General features: G+C 30.9%; 1 protein-coding gene across 1 annotated transcript; it reads left to right on the plus strand.

The window, feature by feature from the left end:
* The first annotated feature begins 2,749 nt into the window (after positions 1-2,749).
* Positions 2,750-5,794, plus strand: LOC107898733 (probable WRKY transcription factor 4). The gene is given in 4 exon segments (NM_001326856.1): positions 2,750-3,172; positions 4,491-5,080; positions 5,178-5,336; positions 5,495-5,794. Coding segments are annotated over 4 exon segments (1,458 nt in total). The 3' UTR covers positions 5,781-5,794.
* The last annotated feature ends 5,519 nt before the right edge of the window (positions 5,795-11,313 follow it).

The raw sequence follows: 11,313 nt of genomic DNA on the forward strand, positions 1-11,313 counted from the left end.
GGCAAGGCAAATAGAGGAAGCTGAAAGCAACATAAAGGGGTTGGAGATTCTTGAGCTTTAACTTATATGAGCTTTGCAAGCAAAGACAAAACCTTTCTGGATATCCCTCACAGCTTTGCTATGTAAAAAAAAAAAAAAACAATTTTTATCAACTACAATCAGTGAGTCGTTCTCACTCTGTTGGGGAAATCCTTAACAAAGCCCAGAAAATCATGACCGTTCAAAATCATCGGATGATTCTCATTTGATTACACGTGTTGTCTATATTTTTTTTCCCTTTTAAAGCATTTTGCTTCCATGCATGTAAATGTAATTCCACAACACTAAAACAAAGGGAAAAGAGAGAGAACTGAAAAAAAAATAAAGGGTCTTTGGGTTCTTTGCTTCCATTATTCTTCTTGTAGGCCTTTTCATTGCCATTTTAAGCCACCCCCATTTACTGTGAAGTTCTTTTTTTTTCCATTTCGGAAAATTGGGATTTGAAGAGTCTGTTTTTGGATCCTTTAAAAAAAAGAAGAAACTTTGTGACCTGTTTTCTATGCTATCATGAAAAAATGCAGTCTCTTTGAAGATTGAGGTGAGAAATGAGCTATTGATACTATGTTTGCTTATGTTTCTTTTTTTAATGTTTTTGAATGATCAGTCTCCATTGAGTTTTAATGGCAAAAAGTCGAGAAGGAATTTGTTTGTAAGTTTTGTAACAAGAGAGATATCGATGTGGAAAGTCGCTTGGTGGTGACATAAGGACTCATATGAATTTTGCTGAAGCTGATGAAGGATCAGCCGAAATCTCCATTAACAGGCGAGCTGCTGAAGGTGAAAATAATGGTGGTGTTGGTCGTGGTCGTGGTCAATCCCCATGTTGTTTAAGGGTTAACCCCAAAAAGACCAACAATTTCTCTGACACAGGCAACACTTGTGTACTCAAAGGTTGTAAGGGTTTCCATTCATTGAAAGCTGTTTGTCGTCACATGGCTTGTCATTCAAGAAACAGTGACACAACTGGCGTTTGCTGTAAGAACTCTGTCACTTTGGCGGATATGGAGGATGAAGAACAAGAACAACAAGAGGTGGCTTTGTGTTTGATGATGCTTTCAAGAGGTTCTGCTCGTAACAATGACTTGAAATGTGCTTCTAATGGTGGTCAGTTTGTGTAGAAACAAAGAGATCATTTTCCACATGGTTATTGAAAGAAAGAAAAAACAAGGGGCACCAAAATTTTCAAGTCTGGCCAAGCAATAGGGGGTTGTTGGAAGTTTGGAGGAAAAAACATTAATGATGAAAACAGGACTCAACTGAGATGCCATTGCCGAGTCTAATTTATCTGAACTTACCAACTCCTGTTGAGGATGATGCTGATGAGTTCATGCCATGGTACATATTGGAAAAAGCCACATTAAGCTTTCAATCTTGCTGCTGCCATGGTGGGTTTTATCTGTAAATCTCAATTTCTGGGCTTGTCGGTTTTAACCTACGTTACTCGGACTTGGATATGAGTAAGTGCTGCTGGAGACAGAGACAGTAGGTTGTATTGCAATCACAAGTTATTTTCATTTCAACGAGAAATTTAAATATCTCAATTTTAAACCCATAATTATATTTGCTTCATTGATAATGTATCATTAACGCATCGAATGAAAATAATAATTACATTCGTTTTTGTTGATAATATATGAAATTATATATTAACATTATAGTTACTTTTAAAGAAATTGTTCTCATTAATCAACACGAGCATTAAAAATTATATAATAATGACAATATATAAATGATTTAAAATTGTAACTAATACAATATATCATTACCGATTAATTATTATCATGAATCAAGTGAGAAGATAAGAGAAAAAGGAGGAAGACATTTAGATGAGTATCCAACTTTGAAATCCCACTCAAATATCAATACATTATTGTGTTAATTAGGAATGGGGTAGATTTTGATAGGATTCTGCTTCAGATTCTCGAGTGCTAAGAAATTTTGTTTGGAAGAGATCTCAAAATAGGTTAAAAATTACATATGATAATCCACCAATATTAATATCAATTTATGTTATTTATTTTAATTTTTTTATAAATTATTTAAACTTATGTGGTGGATATTGGTTATGCAAATACAAAAAATTTTCTTACACCATATCATGGGATACGATACCATTTGAGATAATAAAGTTAGACACAAGCATTAAAAACGATTCAAGAACTCTTTAATTTAAAACATTCAAAACTTCCAAATATAATTGAGAGGAAATTTGTTACTCTAAAAAAAATTTCCCTATTAACCAAACATGTTTAAAAATTATAATTTTTTTTTTGTAGTTAAAGAGTATAATTACTTTCATCATTGCTCAAATGCACCCTTAAAATTTTTCAAAATTATTAAATATATTAATAAGAAACTAGTATTTTATAATCTATACAAAAATGAATTTGGATAATTCTAGTATTTAATTTTAAAATTAAAATATATTTAGGGAAAAAAGCAAAAAAATGGGGGCATAAATGGAATTCTAAGCGTACATATCGGCCGATCTGATGGCGCGATTGAACACCCTTAGATATATATATATAAAAAAAAAAAGAAGGAAAAAGAAAAGGCTTTTACGTATCTGAAGCGTGGACTTTTTTTCACTAAAAAAGTTGTTACGATTCAGATCCGCAAGAAGAGAAAGAGGAAGGAAAACTTATAATTTCAGAATCCAGACAAGCTAAAGCTTTGTCTTTTTTCTTTTCTTTTCTTTTTACACGTGTTAATGGCGGATGAGATGCAGGAGCAGAAGCCGCCGTCGAAAACAGTAGCTTCGTCTAAACGGCCAATGATTACACCACCACCACGGCCGTTCTCGGAGGCGTTATTCAACGGTGGGGCAGGCTTGATGGGATTCAGTCCAGGTCCCATGACACTTGTTTCCAACTTCTTCTCCGACACCACCGACGATTCCAAGTCATTTTCTCAGCTGCTCGCCGGTGCCATGGCGTCTCCAGCAGCTCAAAAGCTGACCGAAGAGCAGGCTGAAGGTGGAGGAGTTAACACGGGGTTGCGGTTCAAGCAGAATAAGCCGGCCGGTTTAGCGATAACTCAACAACCGTCGTCGTTTGTGATGCCACAAGGATTGTTGAGCCCTGCGAGCTTATTGGAATCTCCAGGATTTAGTGTGTTCTCTCCTGGTCCCCAGGTAATATTAGCAACTTAAAATTGATTTTCTTTAAATGAGTTCCTTCCCTGTTTGTTGTTTTGTTTGAGAGAACCAATAATATAAAAGGGATGCTTTTAAGATGGGAAATAGAGTTTGTTCCAAGTAAATAGGAAAAAGCTTTTATGTATGTCATCTTTTTAACTTTCTTCCAAATATATTTTATTATATATACTCCATCCTCGCACTCAAAATAACATTTTCTTCTTTTAGACTCTTGTTTTTGTTTTCATATAGCAATAAAGGAATGAAATAAAAAAGAAAATTTGTGAAATTAGGACTTGAGGGAATTTAGTTTAGTTGATTTACGCAACCCCTTTTATATATATCTAAAGAGTTTGGAATTTGTATTTGCTGTAAAATACCATGTAAAGTACGAAGAGTCAAATTGCATATTGACATTTCTACTAAAGAGAAATGAACAAATTAATCTTTATAGGCTAGATCAAAGAGTAAATTTGTTATTTCTTTTAAAAACCATCTATATGTAGTGTTAAAATCTAGTTTGGCTGACAGAATAATCAGTCAGTAACACGTGTACTTCATATTAATGTACAAGGGATAATTTTTAATAGTAAAATAAGACCAATTTATTTTTTGATATAATGTAAAAGGACTAATTTATCCATTTTTTAATACCAACTTCTAGTACAAGTGACTTCGTAATACTTTTACTTTTACCTAACATTTGCAAATCCTTTATTTTATCCCAAGTTGTAGACTCCTTTGGATTGAATTGGACTCTTTAACCATTTGATTGATGTTAATGTAAATTACAAAACTTGTAAGAATGTGCCTCTTGGTTTATGAGTCTTATATGAGTGAGGAGATAGATATAAAGGAAGCCATGGATGGTTGCTTATGTTGTTGAACGTATCTCGAGTGTGATTCGTTGCTTATGTTACTTCAACATACCCGTGTCTAATTCATTGTCGCGTTAGAAACGAGCATGGATGACCTAAAAGCTTATGTTGTTGGATATATGGTTTGATACACATACACTCGACATAAAAACTTTTCAGGTCCATGCATATGTTGTTGAACATATCTCGAGTGTGATTAGTTGCTTAAGTTACTCGAACATACCCATGTCTAATTCATTGTCATGTTAAAAAACGAGCTTGGATGACCTCAAAGCTTATGCTGTTGGATATATGATTCGATACATTCTCGTGTCTGATTCATTGTTACATTAAAAAGCTTTGGCAATGTGGGGTGTCATTGTAGTGGCAGCTCTTAGTTTTATAACTGTTGGTGCTTTTGATTCACTGCCAATATCCTCTGTTTATGAAATGCATAGGGACCTTTCGGAATGACACACCAACAGGCTGTAGCACAAGTCACGGCGCAGGTTGCACAAGCTAATTCGCATACGCAAATACATGCCGATACGGCAACCTCGTTGCAAGACTCTAGTGTTATGATTAAGCAACCGTCGGACGTATCTCAGTCTGATCAGAGATCCCAACCTGCTTCTGATAAGCATGCCAGTGATGGCTACAACTGGCGGAAGTATGGGCAGAAACAGGTGAAAGGCAGCGAATTCCCAAGAAGTTATTATAAGTGTACGCATCCCGGTTGTCCCGTCAAGAAGAAGGTTGAGAGATCACTTGATGGCCAAGTCACTGAAATCATCTACAAAGGGCAACATAACCATCAACCTCCTCAGCAGAATAAGCATGCAAAAGGAAACGGAACTTCGAATAATCGGGGGAATTCCGAATCAACTTCTCAACTTCATAGTACCAACTTGAACATAATTAAAGAAGGGACATGTTCTTCAATGTCTAAGAAGGATCAAGAGTCTAGCCAAGCTACAACCGATCTTCTTTCCGGGACGAGTGATAGTGATGATGAAAAAGATGAAGATGAACCTGATACCAAAAGACGGTATGCAAAAAATTTCCTGTGTTCTTATTATATGCACCACCACTGAATCAGTATTGAAACTCCCTAGATCCAACGAAACTTGTTTCTTTATATGCAGAAGTATGGAAATTAGAGTTTCGGAGCCATGTTCGTCGCATAGGACTGTTACCGAACCTAGAATTATCGTGCAGACAACAAGCGAAGTTGATCTATTGGATGATGGCTATAGGTGGCGCAAGTATGGACAGAAAGTTGTCAAAGGCAATCCTTATCCAAGGTAATGAGTCTTGGTTTCATTGACTAACTGTTTATCCGTAACCCCGGTGTTAGCTCTTGGAACAAATGTGGATACTGGAATGTTTCATTTTCTGTTCTGTTCTGTTCTTTTGTGCATGGATGTGGAACATGCCTAATGCATTTTTTTTGGTTCTACAGAAGCTACTACAAATGTACAACCCCGGGATGCAATGTCCGTAAACACGTCGAGAGGGCTTCGACTGATCCCAAGGCTGTTATAACGACATACGAGGGAAAACATAATCATGATGTACCGGCTGCCAGAACTAGCAGCCACAACACCGCCAGTAGTAACGCAACACAAGTAAGAACACAGAATATAGTAACCGATAACAACCACGGTGTAAATAACAGTGTCGATTCTACGAACGATAGGCAACGACCGGTAGCACGGTTACGGTTAAAAGAAGAACAGGAAACGTAATGTCTCTGAATTGCAGCATGGAAAATCTGTCATATTTCAGGCAAATGTAAAGCTTAAAAGGTTGTACGTAAAGTAGTTTAGTGCGTGCGTGTATATATAGTGTAATTTGATTCTCTTATTCCATGCATTATTTTGTACATGGAACATGCTGAATTATGTTATTTTTGTGATTGTTGGCCATTAATATGTTTAAATAAAAATAACAAAATTCTGAGTAACCGTAATTTTTTAAAATTTTTTATTGTCAGGACAAATAAAAAATATTAATCGAATTTGAATTTTGTAATATAAACTCAATTGATGGATAATCTTTGATAAATTAATGCTTCTCACATGTTTGTGTAAAGTTCAATAATGAATGACACCCACCCATGACCCACTCTTTTGACGCAAATATGAGGGGAAAAACAATGCCATTGGGAATGATTACATTTAATTATGGTTACTCAACTTTCTACTTATCTTTCTTCAAGTTAGACCTTAAATTTGATAATTATTTTTGTAGAATTAAATTTTTTTGACCCAAATTATTTTTAAATTTAACAATTATTTTTAAATTAGGGCCTGAATTTTTTTTTGTCCAAGTTAATCCTTAAATTAGACAATTATTCTCACATTGGGGTTTAAACTTTTTTTTATCCACCTAGTTCTTCATATTTCCTTGAAAACACTAAATTCAAACTCAATAAGAGAACAATTGTTAAGTTTACAGGGGCTAACTTAAGTTCAAGTCCATGTATAAACAATTATCTAATTTAAACCCAGACGTGAAAACAATTATCAAGTTCAGAAATTAACTTGAACAAAAAACACTCAAACCCAAATATAGAAGTTACTGCTAAATTTAGCCAAAACAATAATTTAACCCTATGATAAAAAGGAAGACCTGTAGCTTTAATTTCATTTTAGGACCTCCCAATTTTTTGAAAATTTTAAATAAACTCATCTAAAATTTTTGAAAATTGAATGTAAACCTTGCTTTCTATATTTGCACCCACTAAAGAGAATGGTTAGTAATGAATACATAACTAATTAAACAAATTCATATTTACACCCGTAGCTGTGTCTATTTATTGATAGAAAGAGAGAGGGTGAGATTTCAGCACCCTCTTCATTTTTGTATAGTAGATAATGTATACAAATGAGACCACATAATATGATATGATAGATGGCATGGCATGGCATGGCATGGCATGGCTTGCTTAATATGTTAGACAATTACATGTCTTTTCTTTATCAATACTTTGTTCTCTCTCTCTCTCTCTTTGCTACTCTGCTTTTACACTGTTTTTCTTTCCTCTGTCTCTGTCCGTTTTTTCTAGTTAACGGTTTTCAGTCATGGAACCAAAAACAAAAAAGCATGAAAAGGAGACAGCATAAGTTCAAATGGAGTTGGGTTAGTATTATAAATTTGTTGATTAGTGTTAATATTATTATTAATAAGTGTTTTTATCCTCTTAAAAAAAATTAAAAATAATAATTGTATCGGTGAATTGACGTAAACTCTTGGGTCTAATATCTTAGTGTTTTGTTTCTTCTAAAAATGCATTTTATATATTTTTTTATTAGCCGTTACAAGTATATATTTCTTTTCATTTGGTAGTTGTTATAATAAAAATCGATAATGGCGATAAAATGACTGCTAAGTAGAAAAAGAAAAAGAATATTAATTTTATATAGAAATTCTTTCAGAAAAGAAAATCATGGATAAAAGAGAAGAAATTCATTAAGGCTGAAAAACGAATTATCTAAGAAAAGTTTTGACCACATCTATTTAAAAGTTAAAAAATCTTGTTCTAATCAAAGTCAAATAAAAGAAAAACAGTTCTTTTGTCCCTACAAATCCTTTTATTTTATCAGTGCATTCATTTTCTTAACAAATATCAAAATTTAAATTGTATAATTTCTAACAGTAAAAAAAAAAGAGTAATTTATTTAATAGTAGAATTGAAAGTTGATTGGTGGGGGGTGACACAAAAAATGAGGAAAATGAGAAGATAGAAAGGTTAACTAATGTTGGAAGCAAATGACAATAAAAATAACTTTTATTTTAAAGAAAAAGAATTAATTGATTGATTTGTTGTCTTTGCGCACAAATGAAGCAAAACTTATATTTGATTATAATCATTTTGTTCCTAATTGCTTTCGGCTATAAAGCTGTATACTTTATTTTCGGTCCACTTCCAATGTTCCATCACATCTTATGGAGTAAAAAAAATTTCGAGTTTAAATTAAGTTGTATGTTTTTACGATAGTAAAAATATAATTTTTATTATTTTAATAGTTTATATTTTATAAATTTTTATTATTTTAAAAAAAATTAAAATTAAAATTTATAATTACTAATTTAAAATTTTATAAATTATAAAAAAATTATATATATATATACATTTTCTCGTAAAAGAATAAAAAAGGAAAAAAGATATGATTGTGAATGAAAACATTAGAGGAGGTGAGGTGGACATTGGTCTGTCACGGGTATCAATATGTATCAATCACGTGTGTTTCTATTATATCATGCTCACTCACGGGACATTTCACACTTTCTTTTTTTAATAAAATAAATTTTATTTTTATTTATTCAATTATAGACATTATTATTAATATTAAAATATGTAAGTTTAAACACACTCAAATGTATTTTTTTCTAAAGTTAGACAGCAATAAACATAAACAAATAGTTTTTCTTTGGGTAAATATCAAAATAGTAATTTATATTTTAAATATTACGTTTTAGTCACTTACGTTATCGTGTTGTAATATTTTAGTCATTAAGCCGTTAATTGTTGTTAATAGTGTAACAGTAAGCTGACATGATATGTTAAATCATCGTTTCAAATAAAAATTTTAATTTATACAATTGGTCTCCATATTTTTTAGTTTTGAGCAATTTAATTTGTTTATTTTATGTTCTTTTAATTTTCCTCTTTTTTTTTCTTTATCTTACATTCTCTTCTACTTATCTCTCTGTTTTTCTTCATTCTCTATTTCTTTTAATGTAATTTTTCTATGTTTTCTATTTGTTAAATAAAAGTACATGGGCTAGTTTTATTTAACAAATAAAAAAAATAGAAAACTATGCTAAAAAAAATAAAAAGGGAGGAAAACAGATAGAGAAGCATAAGAGAATGGAAGATAAAGAAAAAGAAAAGAAAAATTAAAAGAACATAAAAGAAGAAATTAAATTGCTCAAAATAAAAAAAAAATAGGGACTAATTATAGAATTTAACTTAAATTTTTTGTTTGAAAAGATGATTTAGCGTGCCACATTAGCTTACCATTATATTGTTAATAACAATTAATGACTTAGTAACTAAAACATAACATTTTAAATATAAGGATCTGTTTGATTGAAGGAATTGATTTTCCGGAAAATCATTTTCAACTTTTCCAGCGTTTGATTGGCAGAAAACATTTTCCATTTGAAAAATGAACTCCAAAACAAGGGAAAATGAGTTACATTTTAGGGAAAATGTCTTACCCTTTCAATTTCCGTAAGACATTTTCCGTGCTCTCCTCTCTATCGCCTCCTTCATTCCTTCCTTCATTTCCGGTAGAAAATTACTTCTGTTTATCGATTTTTCAGTAACTTATTTTTTTAATTATTCAATACTTGTTTTTTAACACAATTACAAATAATTTATTTGATATTAATTTTTTCCAATTTATAACGATTAATATTGTAGCTTAATAATTGAGTATTCTTATAAATAAATCATTGCAATATATGTAAAAATAATTTAAAATATAAAAATTTATTAATATATATCAATATATGTAAAAACAAATTTTTTGAAAAATATTCCCAGGAAATCTGCCAAACAGCCGGAAATATTTTACACAGATTCAATTAAACATCAGAAAATATTTTCCAGTAAATCATTTTACAGAAAAGTAAAACATTTTCTCGAAATCATTTTACGGAAAATATTTTACTGGCAATTAAAGTGACTTAACCTAAATAAAAGTGATGATTTTGATAATTTACTGTGATTCTTTTTACTTACTTGGTTTTTATAAAACCGTGCCTCTGAAATGAGACTGAAGAAGATACCAATTACGACATTCCTTTGACTTAATGTTCATTGAAGTGGGAACCATGTAATGGAGAGCCTCGCCCATGCAGCTAAAAAACAACAATTAACAAAATAAATCATAATCTAATTAAATAAAGAAAAGCAAAATCAGAGGGTAGTGCTTATCGTCTTTTTCGTTCTGTTTTGTACTTGTTGTTTCTATATCAACCTCTCTCTTTATGTTCAAACATTTCATTTAATATGTATAATATTAATTTGCCTTTTTATATAGGTTGTTAAAATGATAAATATAATTCAATTATATTAATAAAAATTATATAGGTTTGGTCAGGGGTGAAGTCAGAACAATCTTTTAGGGGGATCGAATGAAATTTTAATTTTTTATAGTCAATATCTTTATAATTTTTAAATGATTAAATCAAAATTTTATAATTTTAGAGGGGCCAAAGTATAATTTTACCTTCACTAATTTAAAATTTTTAAAAAAAAATTAAAGGCTTAAATAACAATTTTACATTTTAGGGGGATCGAGGACCATGCCAGCCCCCCTCTAGATTCGCCACTGGGTTTGGTTACAATAAAGAAATTTATTCATTAAAACTAATAACCTACTTAATCAAGCAATACGATATGTGAGGTGTTCTAAGGATATTTTAGTATGATTAAAACTCTAATCTTAACCTATTTAAAGGGGCTTTATATCCTTGTTCTGAAATGTCAATTAGTAATGATTTTTTTTAGGGTGACAATATGAAATCGCATATGAATTTTGATGAGAGTTTCGTATTAATTATGAAGAGTATTTTATACCATTTTTAGGGTTTTATTTATCGGTTTGCTCTTTAGGGTTTTGAGCTTTGTATTCGTTATTCTGGGTAATGTACACTTAGTATATTTAGGTTTATTTTCTTCATATTGTACTCTCGTTTGTTTACTCATTTAGTGAAAAGTTGATACCTCTTTTGTCCATGGTTTTTCCCTCAATGAGGATATTCCATGTAAATATTTAAGTTTGTTATTATCTATTTTTACTATTTCATTATTTATACGGGTCGATCCCCAACACGAAATTTAAACATTAGTCATTGTCCTTTGAAAAGACAGTAACAAGTTTTAAGTGCTTCTTTCATGAGATAATTACCAATATTTCCTCCTTCAAAATATAAAATATATACTTACGATTATGATAAACTTCAAGTTGGTTTGCTTAGAAATTTTTTATTAATTTTGAGTTTTTATTTTAATAAAATTAATTTATGTTTAAGAAAATTTTCAATTTTTTAAAAATATTTTAAATATAAAATATTTATTTTAATCATAAAAATAAAAATTTACAAATTAAACGATTGAAAAATCATAAATGTTTAATTTAAAAAATCATCCAAACACCACGATTGAAATCAATTTTTTATTTTTTTTTCTCAAAATTAATTGTAATGTACCAATATATATTCATTCATTAAAGCACTTCAACTACGCCTCATGTCTCACTATTA

Source organism: Gossypium hirsutum, chromosome D04 (assembly GCF_007990345.1).
Source record: "Gossypium hirsutum isolate 1008001.06 chromosome D04, Gossypium_hirsutum_v2.1, whole genome shotgun sequence".
NCBI lineage: Eukaryota > Viridiplantae > Streptophyta > Magnoliopsida > Malvales > Malvaceae > Gossypium > Gossypium hirsutum.